The sequence below is a fragment of the Tyto alba genome, unplaced genomic scaffold (assembly GCF_018691265.1).
Source record: "Tyto alba isolate M040663 unplaced genomic scaffold, T.alba_DEE_v4.0 Super-Scaffold_21, whole genome shotgun sequence".
In the NCBI taxonomy this organism is placed as follows: domain Eukaryota; kingdom Metazoa; phylum Chordata; class Aves; order Strigiformes; family Tytonidae; genus Tyto; species Tyto alba.
In genome coordinates this window covers 14,064,562-14,091,839 of record NW_024881295.1, presented here as the reverse complement: position 1 = coordinate 14,091,839, position 27,278 = coordinate 14,064,562, and the positions used below count along the sequence as shown (strand labels likewise).

Sequence of the window (27,278 nt, the reverse complement as noted above, 5' to 3'; positions counted from 1 at the left end):
GACACTCAATGAAAATAAGCAGTATTCAGGTCTTCAGAATTTATAAAATGACCACTCATGCAAAAAATCTAATGTTGGTGTTCAAAATAAGGAGGACCTTGGCATTGCATTCCCTCCCCCCTGCTTGCCAGAGAACAAAGGCAGCATTGTGTGGGCATTTTACAGTTTATACTGGAGGTAAGTGTTTACAGCTACGTCAGGACGGCAGTTTGAATGAGTGTGTAACCATTTTCAGTCCAGTTCCCTTTAAAATAAAGGCTTTTTCGGACAGAAAGATAGAACAGTTAAATTAAACACCCCTCAGTGGTAGCAGATGGGGGTTTTAAACCATACCCTGAGTTGACTTCAAACAGCAGAGAGAAAATATCACAGAAGTATGGAACAAGCTGCTAAAGCAGCCGACAGAGAGTGAAAGGAAGGACATGGAAACTCCGTAAAGTGGGAAAGCCGAAGGCAGACTGACATCATCACTGTAGTCAAAAGTGTCAAGCAAAGATACAGCTGAGCCCACTCGCAAGATTTTCCACTTCATTTTGCTAGTCACACACATGCAACCTGACAAAGTGTGAAAGGCAGTGTCTGTTTACAAGTTTATTCTTCCAGTGGTTTCCTTTTTTTTTTTTTTTCCCCCTTCAAATTTTCTGCAGAAATTAACTATATTGAGGCCACTGCCAATGTGAGGTGAAGTGCCTCTGAGGAGAAGTTTAATGTGTTTACAGAGAAAAAAGGGGAGCACTCACACCATTAAGATGACAGTCGATAAACTCTGCAGGTATTCAGGAGGTGGAAAAACTTCAAATTAGGAGTAAGCTGGACATAGGCATGAAAGATAAGGGGATGCTAAAACCTTTAGGCTAGGAGCAGAGCTTAATATTCACAAAATCCCTACAGCTTTAAGCATCAGTATCAAGAAAAAATGGGGAAAATATGTCAGAAACTGGCTGGACAGAACAATTAGATCCTAGAGCTGAATAGCTTTATGAAAGGGAAAATATGAGACAGTGCCTATTTGACACCAGGGGACTAGGCTGCGTGGCTCAGGAGATCTCTTTCAGTTCTGTCTATGTCTACACTCCTGTCTACAGTCTGTTTTCCTAGAATACAGTATGTGAGACAAGGCGTTTTTCTTCTCACTCTGAAAATGTAGCCTTCAGGAGGCCAATAAAAGGGGACAGGCACATTATGAGTTAGTTCAGAGATGAAGTTTATGGCCTAAACAAAAGTCCTCTGAAATCAAGGAGGTCTATCTACCATCCACACTGAGACCTGAGCTGAATGGTGAGTTGTAGATACTCAAAAATAATAAAGCAAACTGTGAAGTTGTACGTAAAAGCAGAAAAATCACCGAATCTTTCACAAAAAACACTGGGCAAAACCAGGCAGGCCTCTCTCTCACTGGGCCAGGATCAACTATTTAAAGGGTAGGAATATGAAGGTTGTGCAGTAGCAAGCCCAAAGAATAGGGTGCCCCAAGGATCGGTGTGATGTGAGTTAATATAATTATTAGCTAGCTTGGAAGGCAGAAAGGACTGGAAGGAGCAACCAGGCATAGAACATCAGAAGAAATTCACTGTTGGAAAAAACAAAGTAATGCAAACTGAAGAAACAACTTAGCCTACTCATGAACATTGCATATATTCTGTTGGGAAAAAACCTAAATGGTAGATAATAACTAAAAATCTGAAATAAGGAACCGAACAGAGAGCATTATATACTCAGTGGTAGTACTTCAGGCATGCTGTATTATTATTGGTATAAAGAATGACCCAAAAGATTTAAAATTGAATTGGGAAAAAAATGTGAAGGTGGGGAATAAGGTTAAAATACAGGTCTTGTAATAGTTGGTGAGCCTTGCTACCTCTGTTGGTGATTTTTGGATATCACTGATGTATTTATAAATAAAAATATTCCCTTTGAGAAATAAATTCCACATTAGGGATAGTGGCTGGAGTGAAAGAAAAGAGCAGATCTGAAAAAACCTCAATAACTTTATTTTGCATACAAAGGAGCAGCATGAAATAAAGAAAGAAAATTAAACTGCTATCTCATAAACATATCCTCACTCAGAACCTGCTGTTTGATTTTGAATAGCTTAACTAGAGGAAAAAAAAAAGGATCCTGAGAAGGGCAACAGAAATTATTAATGGCATGATGACTGACAAGATTATCCAGCTTAAAAGTAAAGGAGGTTTCATAGCAGATATAAAAACCCCTCCAAAACTGGTGATGGGTCAGCTGTCTAGCACTTCTGATTTTTATTTTTATACAAGTAATGAAAAACAAAATATTTAAAGCTATTTATTAATGAGAGAATGTAGTCCATGGGATACTTTGCCATAGGAACCACAGAAGAGCTATGTTGGAGCATCTGCAAAATAGGATTTATTATTTAAAATCAACAAAATTAATTCTTCAGAGTGCCACTAGCCCCAAATTGTGAGGAAGAACTATACCCTACAGGAAGTCTGTTTTATTAGGCTCCATGAGAGCTATTGCAATGTTATCAGGATTAGGACTACTTTTGAGAATTCCTGAAATTCTTTGAAACTTCTAGAACTGCTCCCTGTTTTGACTAGATGAATTAAACTGTACATCAGGTAAAACAATTCTTCTGTTCCCAGCCTAAGACTCCTGTAAGACTATTTCAGCAACCCTTTGCCCAAACTACATGCAAAGTAAAAATCAAATAAAATACTAGATTGAAGGCTCAGGAATGACAACGCTAAGAATTATTAAAAATCCCAGGAAAGCTCTGTTTCAGAAGCACCTAACAGCACTTTTCCAGGGGGATCAGTGGCCCTGGGGCACACTATGATGCATATTATCTGCAAAGTGAAATTGTATATTAGTCCACACTTGTAATGGTAAAAGAGCAATATTAAAAATAATCACAACAGCTTCGCTTTTTTTTTTTTTTTGGGGGGGGGGTTGGGGGGAGGGGAAAAAAAGAAAGTTCACTTCCTCAGATCCAAGTGTGCTATGATGAAAATCTTCTGCACTCAGGGTAACAAACATTGTCTGCTTTGCTTGACTGATAAAGATTAGCTGACTTCTTACATTAAAGAAGTTTGTCTTGTATGGGCTGAAGTGACAAGACAATAACTAAGTGCTAATTGTGCATAACCAACACTAAAGATATGCAGCCCCATTATGGCATGTAATAAATGAAGCGAACAACAGAAATATATTAGGCATTTTAATAATGATACTAGAACTGTGGTTTGAAAAAAACAGGGATGTGAAGGGTTTAAGAAACGAAACCTAGAAGTGTGCCTGTGTCTTACTTAAGTGGGTACTATACAGGAGGCTCTGCCTGCCTTACTCAGAATACAGCCTCTTCGTTCTGTGGCAAGACAAAATTGATATAGGACTTTAAATAGCATTAGAACCTATAATTACTTTGCATTATTATATAGTTTAAGCAGTGGTTATTACTTGCCTGGTATTTTAATTTCCCATGCAACATGATGAAAAAGGTCAATTTGGCTTTTTTTAAAGAGCGTAATTGTAGTGTGCTACACTTATTAGCGGCTGTACATTTTATGGTTCTTTAGGGATGTTTGATTTTTAAATGACTACAGTGTTACAAAATAATACACTGTAGGACAAGGTGAGTTAGCAAAGCTTATTTAGAGCTGTATCTAACTTCATCATGTTAGACTATTATCTTCCTAATTTTTTGTTACTTCCCAAGAAATGCACATCTTGTGTTTCTTCCCACCTGAAAATGAAAAAAAAATATGAATGCCATAAAACTCTAAATAGGATCATGTAATAACTGAAAATAATAGGTATATTAAGGAGCGGACATAATTGGTTCCTTCATTCCCTAGACCTCACAGAAGTCATGGCAAAGCTGCTAGCAGCCCTTGTGGAGTCAGAAGTGGAGGTCTTGGTGAAATCTGACAGGATTTGGCTGCTGCTCTGAATGTAGTTGCTATAAGTTTGGCTGTATTCACCTCTGAAAAATTCAGTTGCTACAATCTTACCATTTTTGACATTCGTTCTGCAACTGTACCATATGGGTGATGCTTCAGAACAAAGTGTCAGGTTTGGATCCCTGGGATTTTTATAACCTACAGTTAGGATACGGAAATAAAAATATGGCATAATTAAGTCCAATGCTGCTACAGAGAAAATGGTGGGAACAACATCTTTTAAATTTAAATGATTACGGTTCTGGCAACAGGAAGAAACAACATATACTTTAAAAGAAATACATGTAATAAAAATGAAGAATTAAAGTGAAATTAATGTAATAATGACAAACGGTACTGCTATGTTCTTCTGCAGAAAAGGATCTCAAAGTCCTTTATAAATATTAATTAATTAAACTTGACAGACAGCCTTTGGAAGGAGAGGAAGTAACATTATTCTTTTTTATTGATGCAGGATTTGAAGCACAAAATGTTTTCTGACCAAGGTCATGAAAGATGTTCTGTATCAGTCCCAGGAAAAATATCCAGGTCTTACTCTCAATCTTGGGTTTCCACTACAGGTAGATGTTTCCTCTTCACTTGAATGTATGCCTGCACCTGTGCCGAATTAGCACTTAGCTGATGGAACAGACCCAAAAAAGTCTCTTACCTCTGATTACAAAGTTGACATGCAAAACAGTCCAGGTGATAAACATTGTCCTTTGCTCTCATCACCATCTCAAAAGCAGGTATGAGCTTACTGCAGGCAGCACAGTTTCCTGTAACGCCAAATAACCTAGAGATACAGAAAGAAATATATTCCTGAAGATGCTTAACTGAAAAGAAAACCACACTTTTTTTTTTTTTTTTTTTTCCCCTAGCAGTTGCCTGGCCTTTGATTGACTTCCCAGTACACCTCCCTTTGGAAAGACTGGTCTTTGGTGCTACAAGTCTGCCCAATTTACAATACAAAGGCACAGTCCTTTTTGAGAGCTTTATGAAGCAGTGACAGACTAATATCACACCTATTGTGATGTTATTTTTTCCTTCAGGTTGTACTGACCTTTTGTGATAAAAGAAACATCTTGTTAAACTAAACAAAGAAATAGTAAACACATTAGGGATGTTACATAACTGTGCAGACAGAGGTCAAACTGTTTGCATAGGTGGGAAGAGTCTTCTGCTTGGATCCTGCTGTACAGACAAGAGCCACATAACCTTGGCTTTCGGTGCTATTTATTATTAAAACACACTTTAGCTAGAAAAGAAATAACACTTGAAAAAGCCAATATTCTTCGCATTTTTGACATCTAGTGCTAAAAGCTTTACCACTATTATTAAAAGAACACTTTATGAACAAGTCATTTAAATCGTCAGAAAGCATTAGCGGTTCATGCACCTTACAACCCTATACCGTAGTTATTGCTATGATTATGTTATTCAGGTAGCACATTAAAGTAAATGAGGCTGTAAACTATATATAGTCACATCAGGAGTAGAAGTATAAAATACTGTAAGAACAATATGAAATGCTGTTTTTCCAGACATCTATATAAACTTTTTTTTTTTAAAAATTCTCTTTGTTCAAGGTTTTTTAATACTTTTAAAGTGGGTGTATTACAAAAAAACCCAAACACATACATGCATCCTTTTGTGACACAGAAGGATTATAATGAACAAGAAAAAATACGTTAACTCTACATGGCAGCAATCTTTGAAACTAAGTTTATTTAAACTACTTAATAGTTGTGATGGATTATTAAAAGTAATGCTCTGCTTGTGCATAGCAGTTAATGCTGGTTTTAACTATGAAGCACACTAGATGAAAACGCTACATCTGCCAGTTTTCTTTTTTTCCTCAACATCAGGCTGACAGCAGAAAAATATAATGGCTCTCAAGGGAAACACCAAATTAAAAGCAGTTCTAAACTAATGAATTCAAAGGTGCTCTGTAGAAAATTCAGTTTGGTAACATAAAAATGAACGCAGTTTTTTAATCACATCCCTCCATTTTACTGAATTTCATGGGTTACCAACAAGCCTACTTATTTCCAAATCCTTTTACCTTCTGCTTCTACTTAAGGTGTGCTGCCTACATAATAAGTGCATGTTTATTTTTAAAGTCGCGTCCCTTTTTACCCTGTCTGAGATGCTGGTTACTGTGGTCACTGGGAGAAGTGCTGGGACAAGGCCATCCTCATCAGCTCTTTTTAGAATGACTCAAGTCAACTTCTAGTTCTGTTAAATCCAATTACTGAAATTACAGATTATTTAAACAGATTACAAATATTCCCTTTGTAAAACATCTTGTTCCAGTTCTATCTCCATCATGCATGGGTTTCCCCAAGGTTATCTAAATCCCACTCAGACTTTCATTCCTCATCTATAAGAAAGGCCACAAGACTCCGCTGCCTTCCACAGTTTGTTGTCCAGCTTTGCATTAGAAAAGACTAAGCCCACAGACCAAATTGCCAGCTCTGTTTTCCTTCACATCTGCGTAAAAGATGATGGCAGTTTAGTTGTACAAGAAAATCAGACCAAGCCTGCAAAAGGTACCGAGTAAGGACTGTAAGTACATGTTATTCTATATGGTTACATTAAAAGGGAAGTCAGGCTTTAAGGCTCTACAACAGCGACATTTAAACAGAAGCACGAGAACGGTCCCACTGCCTTCAAACTCGGTGTGGAGGGATCAGACAGCACCTCAATGCTCCGGTAGTTTAGGTGCAACAGCTGAACACCTGAGAGGCAGCTCAAACCCCTGCCTGGAGAGGGTGCTAGGTGCAAGCTGTGTCACCTTCCACAGCCACCTCCTCTTTGCAGGGGTGCGTCTGTGTGAGTGAGAAAGTGGAAATCCATTACGGCTTGCATTGCAGTTTGCATGTTGCAGAGCAGTGAAAGAATTTGGAATTGTCATTCAGCACTGTGGAGGATGGAGATTTACTGCACCAGAGTCCACTATGTGTAGATTTCTACATTCCTGGAATGAGAGACCCCCACAGAAGCTGCTTCAGCTAAGCACCAGATACATTAAAATTTTTCAATTATGTGAAGGGAAGGAGGCCCTCCTTGCTCTTAGTTCTTCCCCACCACACACAAAACAAACATGTAAGATTTATATTAGCTATTGCTAATTTTGGATAAAGCTGTTTATATGAAGAACATAGTCTTCTCCCATTAATAATAATAATAAAAACCCCACAATGCCATTTTGAAATTCTGGACATAGTTTCCCCCAATTTCAATTGCTCTCGCTCCCTGAGCATTTATCAGCTACCTGATTAGAATTTGTTTCCACACAAACCATTGATCATCAGCCTATTACTAGGCAAATGACAGTTAATTACCCACTACATTAACCACTGGGACCTGAGACCTGCTTCTGCTGCCATCAGTCAACATGATAAATGTGGCAAGTTCAGTAATGCATGGCCAGCCCTGAGCTGCCTGCTATAGTGTGAACAACCCTCAATCTCACTTCCAGGCCCAGGAAAATCTATGGCAATCTGCATAATTACAAGCTCTGGGTTAATAACAGACAAATGATTTGTTGCATCTAAACAAAGTCCTTGGAATGGGCCTGGTCTCCTGTGGCTGCCCAGGCTGCTGTTGTGCCACTGGTGTGCTTCCTACTACAACATGCACAAAACAGATCTCCGATGCTGTATCCTTCCAATTTGTTGCCCTCCAATTTATGGATTCTGCATATGTGATTTTTAATCATTAAAGAACTCTTGAAGCAATATTATCTTAATTATTCTCTGCTGTAACCAGGGAATTAGGCTTCAGATAAAATTTTCTTCTTCTGTGCACTTTCCCTGCCTCGCTGGAGGCTCCATCAGTTTTCATCTACACCTGGACTCTGAAATTCTAATGATGAATTATTGCCCCTTTTCCTAAGAGGGCGAACCTTACAAGGGAACATTTTACTGAACTGTCAGCTCACAGACTGAGTGCGGAGATGCGGAAATCTGATCTAATTTACTGCAAAACGATGCATTTGTTAGACTTTCTCCTCAGTTTTGTCCAAGGATCAAGAGGTCAGTCAGGAGCCACTTTCATGTACTCTTTTGCACACGAGTATGTGCACTTGACTCTCCATATGACATTTTGTTTTCCTCCCCTCTTCAAACCTGTTACACAAGCAAGTTTCTAAAACATATGAATTTTACCACTGGAGGGAAGAGAGCCTTGGCAGGCTCTTAGCTGGAGCTGATGCACTGAGCTATAGTCTCCTGCTTTGCCTATTTTGACAAAAAAGCAGCAAGGATTTCATTTCTACTAGTACTCGCAACTACCTGGTACCATTCTGTGCTTTATTTACCATTTTCTCTGTGGTAAGACAGTGCTTAAACCCACCCACATCTACTTACAGGTAGTTAGACTATGTCCTAGCTACCTTAGCAGGTTAGAAAACTGATTCTTACTGATTTCACCTAGGGAGAAAGGATGAGAAAATTTAGAAGTGCCAGGACAGAGCCCTTCTCTCTGGATATTCTGAACCAACATAAGAAATTTTATATTTATGCCATATAAACCACAACAGAGATTAGAACAATCAGCCACAGCAAAAGCTTTCATTCTTAATGCATTTGACTGGTACATAAGATCCTGCACAGAGCTGAAAAATGAAAGACATGCAGAAGCCCTTCTACAAACAAACCCAAACCTGACATTTTGCGCAGCAAAAAGTGTGATTAAGCACCAGGCTATTGATTCTACTTTGGTAGGTTTACTAAACAGAATCCTGAAGGTTAAGTACTGAGAGATGAGAAAAGGGAAAAAGTTGGGAAGGGGAAAGACAAGAGAAATACAGGAAAGGAAGATTAGACTGATACACAAAAGAGCCGAGAATTTGACTAAACTATGTTACACTTATGAGGTATGTGCTTTCTAGAGGGACCAAATTTAACTACTTTGACACCAATTTCCATCCACTCCTACAGATTTTGGGTGAGGCCCTAAGGAGCGGGGACCTAGTTCTCATCATTACTATAGAAATGCCCCATCACACAACTACACCATTAGGCAGAACTGACACATGTGCCGAGATGAAGCTGATTTGGGCCATAATTCCCTGTCAAATTACATGGGACTTCCATGAGATTTAAGATCTAATGTTGGTTACAGCTGCCTCCACAAGCTTCCTCCTTTTTGCTGTTCTTGTTTGACAACCATCCTCTGTAAGATACATCGATTTGTTACCAACAGCGCTCTTTTGCCTACTTTAGCTTTATATTAAAACGCTGCACAATTTGGATAAGATGTCTGGGTTGACAGTAGGAGTACAAATGTCTGTTTGCACAATGGAAAATGAAGGAGAAAAAACATCTTGAGATTCAGGAATGACAATGCAGACATTAAATGGAATTTCTCCTGTGGCACAGTAATTACGGACAGTTTCACATGGTTTCAAATTATTTTTTCTCCTCATTCTCACGACTGGGTTAACTAGGTTCATTAGGGAAAAGATATATATGGGAACTGAGTTCTAAACCTACCTTCGCCACTAACTGAGTGAGTGACCCTGGCAACTCACTTAATTTTGGTCTCAATTTATTCGTTACAAGGAGGTGAGACCTAATCTTCACATTGTAATATCCCTGCTAGATACTCTTTCTATAAAGAATTGAAATGCTACTTTCAAACCTCTGTTCTTCACAGTGCATGAGGGATCAAAGTAATATACACACACTGTTTTAAATGTAATCAGACATTTACTGAAATAGACAATCAGCTTTTTTTTTTCCTTGTAGGTTTGTATATTATTCAGGATTTCAATTCAAGCTGTATGCACTGAAAGGCAGAATGTGGCCCTTAGCAAATACTTTAGACAGCATAAGATGCTATTTGGAGAAGCATAAAACCACATAAAAGAATCTAAAAGTTAATGAGAGAGAGAAAAAATTATCTAAGGGTCTAGATTACAAAGCACATTGAAAAGCATAGTTTTAGAGAACATGTAATTTTTACATGCTGAGTATTATTTAGATTATTAGATGGCTGTTTCTTAGACATTTCTAAGTGACTTAGGGACACAGGTACTACTGGCTTTAAATAAACTATATTCTCTTACTTCTCACAAGATATTTTTGGAAATCCTCCCTGTCAAATTGTAGAGAAAAGGAAGTGGGTAAATTTGTCCCACATGCATTTTTATGAATGCCTGGAAAACTTATTTCTCTCCCACCCATCCTCCGTTTCCCGGAGCAGCTTTCTACATGCACACTGAAAATGAAACGTGCTCTGAGTCAAGGGGAGAGGAGAGGCTGCCTCACTTTGCCTACTGAAGTTAAACCACACAAGTGCAGGAGAAACAAGAGCAGAGAGTTCCCATTCATCCTGCTCATCCACAGACCTCCTCCTGACTGCACTCACCTGCATCCACTAAAAGATTTCTGGTGACTCTGCTTGAATTAACTCTGGTTCAGTAACCAGCAGGGGACAGTAACACGGAGACTCCTTAAAAAGAAAGGAAAAAGGTGGGGACCAAACAGAACGCAGGAGAAAATGGCCACTTTTAAAAACGTTCTGGATTCTCTCCTGTATCCTTATTGCTGCTTATGTGTCCTTCTCTATGTCCTTCTCTTTTAAAATCTTCTCTTGACAAAACTGGGGCGACAGAAGAGGGTAATGTTATAAAGTCGCCAGGCAGGATGTTCAACAGGTCAAAGCACTGAGCTTTCAGCTAGAGTTCCAGCACTTCCCAGCTGCAGGTGAGATGGCCAGATTTCCACGAGAGCTCAGCTCTCTGGGAGCTGAATTATTTTAGAAAATATAAAATCACAAGTGTCAGAACATGGGAGCAGTTAGATAACACGGTTTAGACACCTATCCAATTTAGCTTAAAATCTTGTCCCCAATTTTAGATACTGCAAAAAAAGATGAAGAAAAACGTCAAACAAAACAGTCCTGTTTGTTAGTTTAAGCATGTTAAGGAAGGCATTCAAACACAATTGCTGAAGCATGCTTAAACATCTACTAAAATCAAAGACTGATTCAGTGTTTGCCTTGTTTGGTAATGCTGTGAAAAGAGAGTTAGTTTTGCCAAACCAGAGCAGAGGAACCTTTTCACCTCAGTACCCTTCGTTTTATTTTAAAAGCAAACTCAGACACTGAAGAATTAACTTGACGTTGGAAGTATGCTGCTATTCCTAACACTGTAAGGATACCCAGCGTGTGCCACCTGGAAATGCAGCTCCACTTTGCTGAGGGCGAGCTGCGGTACATCTCTAGGGCTTTTGCTACTAAAAATTTAAGTCAGTAGCTAGATCGCGGGCAGATGGAAATGCGACGGCGGAGCACGGCTACATGTAGCCTCGTGGTGCAGTCGCACGCTCCTTGTCTGAGTGTGTTTTGCTTTGGTGTTTAGCTAACCTGGGTATGTGAGTAATCCCATCTGGCCTCGGTTGGGCTGTGTGTGGCGTTTAGCACTTGTGTATCTGCAGCATGATCCGCACGCTGAAGACAGGAGGTGCAAACCTCTCTCAGGTGAAGCTGCTATTTCTCACACCATTCTACTGTATTCAACTGTGGTAGAAGAAAATAACTGTATGTAAGCTGCAGTCCAATAGTTAATACAGGGTGGGGGTTTTTTGTGTTTTTGCACCCAGGGTTCATGTACTGCCCTCATCTCTGTGGATCGTAATTTAATGTAGCTGAGCTGCTCCCCTCAGCTCAGACTTCCAGTTTGCTCCATCTGCGTGGAGCAATTTATTTGCCAAACTCTGTCCCGCGCCTGCTGAATTTCATGAAACTGAGCCTTTTTTTTCTCTGCAGACTGCATGAAAGAATTCTTTATGTAAAGTTAACATGGATGAATTCCATTTTCAAACACCTCCAAACCAGACATTCAAAACAAAATATAGATTTACTTCTATATCCTTCCCTAATTAGGTTATTTGTGTTCTGTGAAACAATCTAAGCTTTCATTTCAAGTCAGTATTACCAGCCTTAATTTTGGCTCAAAAAAATTGAAGCATGACCAGACTTTATTGATGTAATACCACTTTTCTAGATCTATAGTTTGAAAAAGCTCTGGGAGGTGGGAATTTTGTTGTTTGGTCAATGGAGTGTTAACTCTGAAGCCTAAATCACACAACTTTAAAAAGCCCTTGTTCATCTTAGGAGCAAATATAGCTACATCGTTTATGTCACAGTCTGCTACCCTGTCCCTTCAGTCATGCAGTCAGATCATCAAACTTTCAGTTTAAAACTAAAATGCAATTTTAAGGAGTATTCTGGCCTAATTTACTATCGGCTTTTAATCAAGTTACAATTTTGTTTCATTTTAAATTTTCTTTAACGACTCTGATTGACTCAGATGAAAAGCAAGGATGATTGTGCACAGTGCACAATGATCTATGTCTGATACTGTGGAAATAAATTCAAGTTAAAAATGACCTCCCAATGCACTCAGGGCTCTGCTTTGCACCACCACTCATGCATCGTGACATCCTTAAACTTCTACCAGTAAAGTCAACATCAATATTACATCCATTTCTACAAAGCAACCATATAAACGTCATCTTTCTACACATGCTTTACTTTAAATCATACATATAAATCCATCTACATGCACAGGCTGAATCTAAAAATTTGCAGATACACAGCTGACATATTTTCATTGTCAAACTCAAGCAACTTAAAAACAAATTTAATGCTCCAACTCAAATAAGAGTAAGAATGCAGTATCCCAGGCTGGTTCCCAGCCTGGGGGTAGGTCTGACTGGCACAGCACAGTGGTGCAGCTCGGGGTCGTCAAAGTGCTGCAACTGTGTCTGTGTAGCATTCCACCGGGGCTAATTAGGTTCATGTCCCAGCTAGCTGGCTGTTTGCATTGCCACTTAGGTGCGTCTACGCTGTTTCTGGATCTGCAAGCTACTTTAGGGCTTTGTGCCATGTACTGCGTGATATGGATATCACTCAAGGCTGTACCTGCGCCTTTCGCTTGCAACAAAAGCGCTGCCGAGCTCCGTTTGCCACCTGCCCTCCCTTCTTCTTACCTGATGGAATAACCTCAAAGATGGTTCAGCGATAACTCAATAAGATTGCTGGGAACGGGCCGGAGGTGAGGGACCCTCAGGGATGACCTTCACTATGGTGCCTACGGAATAGCCATGCTCGCCTGTCACACGGATGCTGCTCCACCCAGCAGCCATCCGTCCTTGTGGAAACGCCACGCAACCGACATTGGGTGGTGCAGATGACCTGTGGTCCCTCCTGCGAGGGATCCAGTCTCATCTGCAGCACGGATGTGGCGAGTTTTGCCACTTGCCCTCCAGCTGCGTAGAGCTCCACATGGCTGCAGAGGAAGCAGAACCCAACCAAGATGCTTCTAAGGTGCATTTGAGATTCATCTGCCCCGCAAAGAGCTAAACAGTGGAGGAGGGATCTAGGAAGAAAAGGACCTAAATGAACAGAAAGCCCCCCGATGAGCAGTGGCCAAGCTCCTACCATTTCCCAACAACTCTATTGTTTCTCCAATGACTAAGGAGAAAGGCTCTAAGTGGTGCATACGGAGTTTGCCCCTGGAGATGGGGGAGGCGAAGGAAATTAAGGTACAAATACATAATTAGCTGCCTAATGTGAGAGACATAAAACATAGACATTTTTCATTTTGCCCCAGAGGTGACTGAGAATGTAGAACCTCTGGGTAAGAAATCAATGCACAGACTGTCAGGTAAATACATATTGAAATAGAAGTGGGGGGTAAGTTAATAGTTCTATGAGGTCATATAATAAAGTCTATAGTTCTTTCATCAGCGTTGTGAACAATGTAGTTACTGTGTTTCTCCCCTGGTGTAATAGCAAAGACGGTTGCTAGACTCTGAAAATAAATTATGCCATGCTTTATTAAATGGTAAACAGCTGTTCCAGCCACAATACAGCACATGCTAATTGAAGAATGCCTTAAGCAGTCCTATAATAAAAGGCTTTTAAGAGTTGGAGAGGAAAAAAAAAGCAAGCATCATGACAGACTTACTATCATGGGTTCCCTTAGTTAAAATTCAACACATGGGTCATTCAAGGTGAGAAGTATATTCTGGGAGAAGATCTACAGTAATGAACATTTAAGAATCATTAGCAGGCTCTTTCATGCCATGATGCTGTAGGCAAAGACGTGCTTAGGTAGGAAGCACAGCCACAAGGTTCTCATCGTGTTTCCACGTCTTGTTTTGCTAGGAGATATGTATCCAGAAATACAACAAACGTGCGGGAAGAATTGCTTTTTCCGAGGTGGTGATCCCCACAGCCCAGAAACCCTGCCGCTCGTGGGAATCACCTTGGAGATTTTGGCAGAGAATGAGAGCTATGGTGAGAGCTGTAAAAGAACATACGTATAACAGACAGAAGATGATACGTGGCATTGTGAGTCCCAAACTGGCAATGTTTCCCAAGCAGGTGTATTGCTGTGCCTCCGCAGAGCCCTGGCGCCCCGTGCCAGCCTGGTTCCGTCAAGCTGAGGAGGTGTGCTCTACCCAGTGGTTATCAAAGGGGCTACTAGGAAAGCCAAGGTATGATTTTTTCTTCTTTTTTTTTTTTTTTTTTTAACATTAAGACCTTCATGATGAAAGTCGGTAGGGAGTGTGAGTCAATGTTTAGAGCAGGGAAGAGAAGTCTCCATCTCTGGTCCCTGCTCTACCCTGCTAAGTGGCCTTGTGCAAATATCCCCTCTTTGCACCTCAATTTCCCCATCTTTACTTTACATTGAAAGGACAACAGGAAACTTGGTGTGCAAAAGACCCTTAAGAGCCCTGAATGATAGCTACTATTAAAAATATAAATGTATTTATAGCAGCTACTCACTGACATAAGCATTTGCCCAAGAATGACATTCAGATATATGGTACTCAGACTACCAAACACCTGCTTTCTGGAAAATGGCTTGCAGAGCTAAACTAGATGTACGTGCATGTGCATGCGTGTAAGCATGTGTAAAATAAAAACAGCAAAATAGTTCCACAGGAGAGAATAATAAGGAAAAGAGTAATTTTCTCCACTATACAGCACAATAATTTCTTGTCTTGTATTTAGAATTTCTGTAAGATGAGTGCTGCACAGTGAGTAAGAAGATTTTTTTTTTAATGCTTGCAATAAGCAAAATGCTTAGAAATTAGGAAAAAGGATGTACGTCAATCCATTAGATGGCATGCAAATATTTCATTCTGCTCATACAAATCATATGATGTGCTTGCAAATTCATGCAACAAAGCGAAGGTTTAATAGAACTGCTCTTCCTATAGAAATGGAAACAGGTAAAGTTTTCCTTCATTGGACTATGTGAGCATTTCCTTTATAAATAAAAGCCGCAGTATCTAAGGTATTTCCTTTGTTGTGTCACCTTTAGGACTTACTATTTGAAGTATTCCATTGAAATGGCTATGCTCTGTGCAGTGTTCAGAATTTTAAGTAAAACCTTAAACAGTTACAAATCAAAGCATCAGGGTACTTTGAAGAAGCACACACAGTATATACATTGCATTCTGCATGCATATGCATTGCTGGTATCTATATATCGTCGACACGTTCACAAAAACATTACAGCTTTGGGAAAAAAATATTTCAAGAAAAATATAAACATTAAAATGATGATTTTAAAATAATATAGTTTTCAAAACTCAGATTTCAGCATATTTAGAGCTGGTTCTAGAGGTACGCTTTCAAAATATCTCAGATTCTGAGACAAATCGCCATGACATCCTTCTGGCATTAACCCAGTTGTTTTGATAATATTGCACTAAAATAAGAAGATACTTTAATTAAATAATTACAAATAATCATTTTTTTCTCTCATGTATTTATTAAATTGTTTAGGTTTTAAGGTATCGATATTTTTACACCTGCATCTGATTTTATAGTTTCTTCCCCACTCCCTGTGATTTTCGTTCCTCTTCTAAAAAGAATGCTTGAAGAAATTCTGTGCCAACTTCTCACTCAAATTTATAATTAATGTAGCAGAAAATTATATTTCTAATTAAATAAAACTGAGCATGAGTTGAGGCAAATGCTAGAAGCATTATAAAGAGTATAAAGTTAGGAGAGGAACGAAATCGCAAACAATGAGCAGGTAATGTAACTGCATATATTAGAAACATCTCAATTATTACATCCACAAAGGCAGAACCTAAAAAGCTGCATTTCATAAGAAGGTGTCATGTTGACATATATTGCTCATTAAAAAAGGTGCCGTTTGTATATGGGTTACTGTTCTTCATATGCATGAATACTGGTAACACATTGTGGGAAAGGAAAGCCCTTGAGATTTTGTGTAGTTTGAATATTTAATGTAACAATACTTTGCTCCCTAATAAAGAAAGGAAAGAAATTTGGGAGATGAGGACATAAATTTGCCTATTTATTATTTTACACTGACTGCAGCTGGGTATCGGCACCCCCTGTATACCTCTGCAGATCTGCCGTTAAAATTAGTGACTGCTCATAGTGGCTGCTCTTTAACTGAAACCAGAGACCACAAACGGAAAGCTGCCCCCATCCCCTTTTTTAAGCAGAAAATACCAAGTGGCGTATATAATATTCGTATATAATATATATATGTGTGTGTGTACTAACCTACTAGTTATCTCCGCTTACACTCCGGCTGTCAGGAAACTGTCAGCTGTAAAGGCGATAAGGTGGGCAGTTTAAAGAAGATACCGAAGCCTTAAGCTTCTTAATGTGCCACGAATCAATCCCATGAAAGCAAACAACTTGAAAAAGGGTTATATGTATTTAGAAAATCTCTCAGCTCCCCTCGCCTTCGCTGGAGCCGGAGCTCGCGCTAGAGTTTTCTCACCCTACTGACCCCTGAAGCGGCCCGGAGGGATTGTGAAACAAGGCCGTTACAGGAGGCAGCTTGCTAATTGAGAAGTTGATCGGGGGGAGAGGGATCCTGCTTTACCGCGTTAAGTGTCCAAATCAAGCATGACTAGATTGACGTCGCCAAATCGCTGTCTGGAGGCCACTCCAAGCCAGGAGCAGCAGGGCTTTTCACACCTGATAGGCCCCCACTCTATCTACATCAAGTCGCATTAAGAAAGGGATGCATTACAGGAGTGGAACCCACGCCCCTTAAGAGCGCTGCCCATGCCGGCTAATTGCTGCTCCCCAGCTTTCCTAAAAGTAGCGAACGTGCCTGGGTGCTGGAGGCACGTGCTGCTGGCTCCCGGCCCACCGCCCACCTTCCTCTCCCCTCCAAAATATCAGGCGGGCACTCTCTCAGTTCAAGGGGAGCAATTAGAAGAATTCTTTGTTCCATGCTGAATGATTATGCATACAAAAATGCTCTGGAAAGGAGAGCTACCTTCGGGGGGGGGGGGGTGTGTGTGGGGTGTGTGCTACGTGACATTGTTCAAAGCTATCCTAACAGAGAGAGCTTTAGCAGTGCTCCAGCCTCCAGCCATTAAGTCCCAAATGCTCCCGCAAGGGGAGGGTGCAAGCCCCCGCCAGAGAACAAGACACTGAGGCAGGGGGACTCGGAGCACAAAGGACCATAAAACGCTGAACTCCCCGGCTTTTCAATCACTGAGGGATGCCTAACCGTCTTTCACACCCCTGAAAATCCCCCTCATCAGCAGTTTGATCAAGGTGAACAGACAGAGTCCGGGATTTAATCCCATCTAGGATTAAAACTCAACAGTTCCTGCCCCACCGTCCTCAGCCTGCTTCTACTTTAAAAGAGGGCAGCGCTTATTTTCCTGTACCATCAGAAGATACAGCCATAATGTGGTCAAGGTTGTCTTGTCAATTTATCTGTTATTTATGTAGAGCAGGAGGCCTCCTGAACTGTACCAAGGTAAAATTTAAGATGAGGAGGAAATACAGCAGGATGAGAGTAGTCAGCCTCTGAAAGTCAGTGGAGACATAGTCAGATACTTAGGGGGACATTTTAAAAGCTCAAGTAAATTTTTTGTCAACAGCATACGTTGTTATATGATGATACAAAAGCATGCTCCACAGTAGGACTGTCAAATCCAGTTCTTATTTCTCGTCATACACTACCTATTTAGATCTAAATAAGCACTGCACAAAGTCAGGGCGTAGCATGATAACACGATTTAGAAGAAAAAAGCATTGGAGAGAGACTCTAAGGCATTATATGGAGAATATTTCCATATTTACTTTGAAATTTCTCTGAAAACCTGAGATAGTTTTTGTTTTTCAGAAAGGGGAAAAAAAAAAGAACACTCTACACCAAATCCCACATTTACCACTTCTTTGCATAGGTATCATTTTTCCCCAGAAACTTAGGGAACCTTCTGCGAAAAAAATCTATGGGTGTTTTGATAAAAGTATGAAGAGAGAATAGTAGAGAAAAAAATCTCAAAAGCATCAGTAAAAATTATTACATGAGAAATGGCATTTAGCTGTAGGTCACAAATACTGTATATATTGTATTACACGCCGACTATCACGTATTTTTAAATGTGGGTCATCAAATTACATCTCTGGCATGACAACAGATAAACACAGATATTGGTGAAAATGAAATCCTCCTCTACCTGCAACACCCCTAGCTCCAGCAAATCTTGAATAGCTCAGCAAAAGTTGGCTCACTCTACTTTGCCACCCTCCCTCTGAAACTGGTTCGCCCACGCCTGCTGCTGGGTACCAGATATGTCAGATTAAACCAGCATGGCGAATCCAGTGTTCCCAGGTGTCACTCTGGAGAAGGGGAAATGGGAATTTTGTTTGGTTTCTACCGCTGTTACGACTCTGAGCCACTGGAGATGAGCTGATATTACAGCTTATCCCCTGCCTGCCTGTTGCGGCGGTCAGCCGCAGACAGCGCGTCAGGCGCTGCTGCAGGCACAGACAAGCTTAAGAGATGGGGAGTGATAAGAACACGGAAAAGTGTGAATGAAGCGGTCCTGTTCCACCTAGGTGTGGGAGCAGGTAAATTTATCTTGCTCTGGACTCTTTCTGTGATATTCCAGGGCTGCCTTGCTTTAGGGGTGATTTGAGGTAACAAGAGACTGATGAAATTAAGGAGCTGCGTTACTACAACAGTTTCAGGGAGGGGGAAGATGTAGTTCTGAATCAGTCACAATATTTAATTTACTCTGCCCAGAACAGCAGCCCCTTCGCTCTCCCTGTTGCACTGCCTATACATGGCTAGTGCATACATCTCCGCATGTGCTAGAAGAAAGTACACTCTGCCATGCAAGCAGTAGGGGATTCATTTCTAAAAACTAAAGTGCTGCTCGAATATAAACAAACAAGTGAGCAATGTGGGAGAAGGCACCCTTGGGAGGAGAGATATGGTTGGCTGTAGGCATTTTCATGCCTTTCCTCCAAAACTGAGGTCACCCTGAGTTTGTGAGTGCATCTCCCCCTCCCTGGGGAAGCATTCTCTGCCACAGGAGCTGCAGAGCCCACTCAGATCTGTCCTGGCACCTGTAGGAGCTGCTGTTGCTCCAAAAGGTATGTGAAAACTATTTGACAGACACACCCCCATCCACCCATAACCTCAGAGTGAGAGAAATCTGGTAACACTGTGGGAAGATCCTCTATCTTCCTGCAACTTTTGGAAGCTTTTGTGTTGGCGCAGTGAAGATTTTAGATGCTGCCAAACCAAGAAGGATCTACTGTTGCTTCATGCCATTGCTGCTATCTACACCGAAGCACAGTTAAGCAGAGGATCATTAAATCTTTTATATCCCTGCTCTAATATTGTAAACTACAAGTTCCAAAATGCAGCAAATAGAAAAATAGGATGTAGTAAAAATAACAGAGATACCAGCCTCAGCCATTTCCATCTTGTTTCTACCAGCAAAACACAGGTCATTAGATAAAATGCTGACCTAAATTGCAGATCTTTTGTTTCTTCCTCCTTACAATGGCTCATCCCTTTGTCTTCCTCTGTTTCTACCTTGTTCTATTAATTTTCCCTCAATCTTATTGCTATTTCTTTTATTGTTACCTTTCTCTGCTACATCAGGCTTTTCTGTTTCTTCCAGGTCCATTCTTGCTGTATATCCTTACTCACTCTCACTTGATACATTATATTCTTGTGTAGACCCTGACCCAATTCACCATTCCACTCAGGTTTTAGGTCTTGTCTTCTACTGGAGTTCATTTTTCTTCTAACTCCAGTTACAGTCAGAAATTAAATTTTTTGTCAAATGTAGTAAGGGGTTTTTAGTGCTTCCAGTCAGCTAGTTACCACCATTACTGAGGATATGAAGAAATATTTGTCATGGGCACCATGGCAACTTTAGGGCATCTTCCATTGATACATGGTCTTTCCCATCACCTGTGAAGTTGGGTGGGAAGAGTTTTCTCACAAATGTAAATGTACCTCAGTGGAGGCTAAATGCCTCCATGATCTGGACAAGACGGCCATACAGCTAGTGGGATTATGATGGTATCTGGACATGTGTCTGGACAGGACTAACAGTGAAGAACACACAATCTCTCATTACCAGCAGCAGTTCACAACCAAGATCACTCCCTCCATCTGCTACCTTCAGCAAGACAATAGGACATGATGCTGGTATCCCAGTAGCTTCTTGGTAGCTTAAGAGGTGAGTTTAAAGTCCCCACTAAGGACAATGCAACGGTAGATGAAGCAATGGAGGAGTCTTTCCCTCTCTTTATAGCCAGCTGCTGCTTGTAAGAACTGTGAGGGAGGGGACCCCTTAAAAAGGAGCCCACCAAAAGCTTCATCATGAGTGCAGTAGGAATGGCTACAAGGAACTTTACTGTTGATAATTACTGTTGTAACTGTGTCCACTACTGGACCCAGTATACATGTAGACCCTTGGCAGTACACAACCAACTGGAGAAGGTCTGAGCTGCAGCAGTCCTTACCACACACAGAGTCAGTTCTTTCTCATGCATTGAATAAAAAATTGTCAGATAAGTTGACCTTAGGACTTCTGGGGTATTACTCTGGATTTTGAGAAACAGACAGACAAAATTCTCAGAGGTTTCCTATGTCCGGGTTCTCTGGAAATCTAGTCCTGAGCTCTTCAGTTTGATGTGGTTCATTTTAGTATGAGAGGGTAACTTGAGTTGATTTTGATTTTAAAAAATGAAAATTATCCTCTTTACAGACATGCACGTAAAGAGGAAAATAAGGCCAAAGCCCTTCATGCTACATTTTAATTGAAGCTGGAGAAGTATTAATCAGAGGGCAGGGAGACATTTCAGAACAATCAGTTGCAGCACCAGATACGAAGTACACCCAAGGCCAGCTGTGCACGGCAGGACAGACAGCAAGCCGTGCAGATGAATGCTGTGGCAATAGCATGCACAAGCCCAGCAGCCCACCGGCAGAGTACAGGTAGATGCCACCACTTGACAAGGATTTTGTCACTCACCATCCCACACAAGGAAAGGCCACTTCTTCTCTGTGACTCTGCCCAAAAGTTCCATTAAGGGATTTTCCCACTATTCATTTACAAGTATTAAATTGACCTGAAATTATTGAGGGATTACTCGTACAGATAATGGCCACAAATTCCACAATGTATATCCCATATATTTGCGAGTAAACCCATAGGGGTAAGATGTGCTATTTCTGAATGAGCTGACAGAAAAACCCATTAGTATAAAGAGAGTAATAGTTCTAAACCCCATGTTTGTACAAATATAGGTTTTCCACTCATGGGAGACTGTTTTATGATACTGATACAGTATATTCCTAATAGGAGTATTTTGCCAATATTGTATTTCAATATTCCTAGATGTGCAAGTTTTCATAGTGTTGAATATTCCTCAGTTTTATGGAAAAAAGATTGCAGAGTTCAAAGAGATGAATCATACCCACATTGATTTCCTGGACGGGACTGTGTGTTACCACACTGTAAGAGTCCGTCTGAAAAAAAAACTATGGAAAAATGCAACAAATGTCTGATACCAGGGAGAAGTGCTTCCTCTTAATGAAAATCCTTGCTTGTTAACTAGCCTTTACTTAGCATTTTTTATTTTTATTTAGAGTGTTCCCACAGGCCTATTAAATTCCCCTACTCTTAAAAATAATTAAAGGGTATGTTAATTATCTAAGATATCTCAATTCATAGATTATAAAACGTAGGAAGAAAAAAACTGCCGTAGTCTGGAGTAAATCATTGCTCTACAGTTCCATAGTCTTCCATATTTTCTATTTATTTTCAAAACAGATGCTTCTTTTCAGCTTATTTTGATTTCAAATGGTTGTCCAACAATGAAGGGTTTCATATAAGACCAAATAATATTTTCATTTATTTATATAATCATGGCATCTATGAGCAGACTTAAAATTCAAGAATCAGTGGATACTTCAGAAAGCACAGGACAGAAATTCACATTTGCAGCTGAATTTGTTTCAACAGTATAAATGGCTGTTTTATAATGACTGAATATTTGCAGACAGCTCAACTAAAATGCTTCCTGGCACAGACAGTGGTTGAAATGAAAGATTGTACGCTATCCTCAGAATGATTTTTTTTTCTAACAAGAACTAAGCTTATGCATGGAAAACTATGGGCACCACTCTCAGATCATCTTAATTAAAAAAAAAAATAATCACAAATTATTATTTTATGCTGGACAAAAGAATTCAATTTTAAATTTTGTGATTTCTCATATTTAACCAACTAATTGTACGTAGAATAAGAACCGGAACACATCTGACTTATCTGTCAAATTCATCATCTACCAAGAACACTGGAAATAGAAAGGGGAGAAGGAGAATCACAGATCAAGTTATGATTAGTGTACTTATTGCTTTTATAAAAAGTGATCTAAAACCCACTGATTTGACTAGCAGGAAAAAAAAACCAAACCAAACAAACGAAACAGTTTTATTCCTAGGGTGATTTCTCTCCTCCTCTCCCTCCACAGCATCTGCAACATCACTAAGTTTCAGTGAGAGTACAGCAATTAAAGTTAGGCAAAATTCTGGCTCCTTGGACTTGACCCCTTCCCCTGAACTAATTCTTTTAGGTAGGCTTAGGAAGAAGAGGAAAGAGCTCTTCCAGAAGAGAATGAGGTATGGTATTAACCTTCTAGGTGATCACTTAAAGTGTTAAACAGACAGACACAAGTCATTCTCTGGTCCTTTCTTTTAGGAGGCTGTGGCAGGAGTGACCGTGCAGAAGCGTTACATGGGCCTCATGCACTAAGGAGAGTCAGTGGAAGCGTTTCCCGGGGAGCCACGATTACAGCACGGATGGAAACACACACTGGCCCCTGCAATATCTCCTCCACACAAGTACTATCTGGTATACAAAACAGATTCACAGTAAGAGCTCCCTGTTTTATGAGGGAAAAAGCTTGTATTGCTATATCATATCATTACATAATAAGCATTTCTCTAATAAGTTGTATAAATTTTTAATCAAGCAAATACTCTTATTGAGCCCACTGTGTTCACTTGTACTAGGAAGATTTGCAGGACTGGCACCAAATGAACGATAGTCATAATCCTCTTTCTCTCTTTTTCATTTGCACATGTGTGTGTAGGAGAGGAGTATATCTACATTATAGGAAAGAGAAAACATAAACACATCTAAAATATTTTTTTTTAATTTTTTTTTTTTTTTTTTGGTGACTGCACAACAGATCATCACCTTCCACCAGTTCTGTTCTTGTAACCATGGGTCTTCTCTAGGGACTCGTCTGGCATTGCCATATCTCCTGACAGAACCAGTTGTGTAGCTTTCTGCAGCTTCTGCACTACTTCAGACACTACCATCATTTGCCATGTCTCCCGTGGAGACACAGTGAGGGCCCCACACAGGTCTCAGCAATGTACCTGGCACTATTCAGGCACTGCACCATCACTGACAATTTGAAATCAAGGCACAAGACAATCACAGGAGAGATCAACAAAAATAAGGAAAACACAAGAAATGATTAAACATAAAGAATTCTTCTGATTGGGGTGGTAAGCACTGTGCACAGCGCACCAGCAGTTTAATCATATGTAAGTTGTAGGAGGGTTTTTACAGCTATCTTCCATGGTGATTCTTAACCAACCTCTGCAATTTTGCCCTCCCAGCAGCTCCTCAGTCTCTGGAAGTTAAAGATGTTGAAATATGTCAGGAATGTATGTTCACATGTTCTCCTCAGCTGCTGCTTTCAAGTGCATGCCCAATTTCACAACAAATCCATTTACTATATTTTTCCCCTCAGTACTTATTTGGGCCATTTCCCAGTGCTCACTGGCAACCTTTCCCCATGGTAGAGTGGTTCAACAGCTGGCCAGATGTGAGACTGCTAGAAAGTTTGTTACTTTTACAGAAGGGGCAGCTATTTTAAATCAGACAGGCAACCTTCCCAGCTCAAGGAAGAAGTGGCCATCAGCCTGTCATCTGTTGTTTTAAAGATGATTTCAGCCCAGAGCATGTTCATTATGAAACTGGTCACTGGGGAAAAAGAGAAGGCCAACCTAATGGAACAACACAATGTTTTTAATGTAATTTAGGTATTTTATCTGCACCAGAGAAGTGTGCTATAGTATTGACAGCTGAGCTTGAAACCTGTCCCTTCTACTTTTTAGAACAACATTATGCATGTTCAAATCAATAGTTCTGTCTAATTTCTCTTTAATTGAGGTTTTATCCAAAAATACTGATATTCTGTGATTATACTTGAACCAGTACTTCACCATATATATATCTTTATTGTCAATAAAAGCTTTTGTAAAAATCTAAAAACTCACTGTTTGCTCAGTGTGTATGAGACAGAGAATAAAAAAAAAATCCTACAGTTAAAAATTATATTGAAATATTGAGTAATTATAATGCAGAGTGGAACACCCACACATTGCAGAATTCAGAACTTGCAAGTAAAATTGACTACAAAACCAAAATTGGCTTTGTTGACTTTTATCACCCTAATCTGTGAGAAATGTAAAAAGCAAAGAGGAAAAGTATTAATAGCAAAAGAAAACTGGATTTGAGACTTATGTTTGTAATAAACAAATCACTTGCAACAGAAATATTTCTTTGCAGTGTGCAGTACAACTTAAATTTGGCACCACCTCTTTCAAACCCTGTTGAAATCTTGTGTAAAATGAATATTTAGCTTCAATAATAATTTACGAACTTTAAGGTTTAAGAAGTATTTAGGCTTTGATATCACAAAAATATGAGTGATGCCCACTCGCTGCCATCATTTAATACACTTATATATGTAGAACCATCTCCAAGTTCTGAGCCCAGAATTCAGAATTCTTCAAAGCACAACTTCTATATGTGTCTTAAAGGGTACATACAAGCTTGGAGAATTTTCATGGAGGGGGAGGTAAACAATTCATACCAACAGTAAGCGTTATTGTCAGTATTCAGGAATAGAACTGTGTCACTGGGTAATTATTTCAGTTATTTTTTGCATTGAGGTGAAAGTATTAGTCTTACCATCAGTGTGGTAAAATGTTCTTTTAGTAGATGAGGCTATTACATGGGGAAGAGGAATAAGTGAAGAACAACAACAAAAAAATTAAACCTCTCATTACTTTGATGGGAAAAAAGTTACTTTGTTCCTGCACTATTATGACCACTTACTGTTTGTGATGTACTTGTACCTGATGATCAAACACAATTAATAAAAAACTGTATTTTCCTAGGTAATATAACAGAATTTTCCTCATGCTTTTCCATTTAAAATAAGAAGTATCTGAATAACTGTTCACTTTTAGAAAACAACTTAACATACATGTTCAATTGCTCTTTCATTTAAACCCTTCAATTCCACTCATCCCTGGGGAAGATTTTGGTTTGATGAACACAGAAATGACATGTCATATTGCAGGAATAAGGAGCAGCTTCGGAAAAGACCCTATCTCCTATTTTAAGTGTAAAAACAAGTGGCCATATCTTCAAGAGAGCTAACCAGATTTTCCAAAAGTCTCCAAATAAGGAGCTGGCCCTGGAGCACTTTGCCTGTTAAATCTGCAAGCTCTGTGTGCATTAAGAGTGTTTACTCAATCCAAAAAGCACATTTGTACAGCCAGGATACCCACTCTGATGCTGCCTTTACTAGACCATCCGTGTACTCCAACATCACCACACATAACCTAAACCCAAACCCTGCTGGGGAGTGCTCTTTCAAGCTCCAAGGGCTCACACATGCACATTTGTACCCTCTACTGATTCAACCGGTTACCAGTATAACACAGTTTATCTTCCACACAAGCCAAGTATTTTCCATTTACTTTTTAATATTTGAGAATTTAAAATTTCATCACCAAGGAACAGAAGCTGTGATTTTGGTCATTAATTGCACAAGGCAGATACAAAAAAATGGCTTGTTGGTGTCTCATAGACTGATGCACATCATGAATTAGCAATTTGTAATTAGGTATTTGCAGTGAAGAAATGGGAAAGAGCACATAAATTCTAGGTCAAAATCAGTGACTAATAATTTGACCACTATTAACTTAAAGCAAACATCTGATGATTTAACTGTACAAGGTTAGCCAGTTGAGTACAATACAGTATTTACTCACATCAGTAAACTGTTAATATGTTTCTAAAACCAAAGAAAAATATGGAGGAATGCACAAATTGATTCAAATTAACCAGGTCTCACTATTCATTTTATGAAAAGCACTGGGCGTGCCTTGCATCCAAAAGCAACAATTTGTTATGCACTGTAGTGCTACAGCGCTCCACTGCATAAGTAACTGTTTAAAAATCAGAAGCATTCCTAAAATGTTTCACTTAAACATTTCTGCAATAAAATCTTATTGAACTGTTGCTTTTATTAATTTTTTTACATATTAGAGACCAATGGATGCAAGTTTGATTTCTTCTTCTCTCTTTTCTCCCTTCTATTTTTTTTAAACTTTACCTACTACTAGCAAATAAACTATCTCTCCTTTTTAATAAAACCATGGCCTTGAGTTTTGGCCCCTTAATAGTAGCCTACATGGTCGACTACCCTTGGTGTTAAATTTTCTTAAATTGTATTTCTGTCAGTATATCATTTTTTTAAGCAATGGACCCTATAATAGCAAGCTCTGTTCTGTCAGGAGTACATTTTAACAGCATGACACAAGTATTTTTCACTACAGGAGACAAACAATGATATGTATTACATGCAGTAAACATTGCCTTTGGTACATAGGGTTCTCTTAGCATTCATCTGTCTAAAATTTCATTGTGTCCTGTACAGGGAAAAAACCCTGCCTCTCATTAACTATTGCCGAGGGCTGTAGGTTTGTAAAGTGCCAACAATGCATTGTCACATTTCTCACGAAACAAGGGCTTGATTGAATATTACAAGAACAGTAGAAACCAGCAAGGTGGATTAGGGGGTATTTTAATAGTAAAAACAAAATAATAAGCCTTTCACTGAGTTCCTTAAATAACAAACTTGTAACCATTTTTTTTTTTTTTTTTATCTTAAAACAAGCCCCCTCTCCCCAAA

The 27,278-nt window shown here is 39.6% G+C and overlaps 1 protein-coding gene across 6 annotated transcripts in view; it reads right to left on the bottom strand.

Annotated features, from left to right (window-relative positions):
• Positions 1-27,278, bottom strand: part of LMO3 (LIM domain only 3) — a 61,127-nt gene that overhangs the window by 5,236 nt on the left and 28,613 nt on the right. For all 6 annotated transcript variants that reach the window (XM_032986355.1, XM_032986354.2, XM_032986353.2 and 3 more), the window contains one exon: positions 4,588-4,713. In XM_032986355.1, coding sequence (XP_032842246.1) covers positions 4,588-4,713 — 126 coding nt within the window. The remainder of the gene's footprint in view (positions 1-4,587; positions 4,714-27,278) is intronic.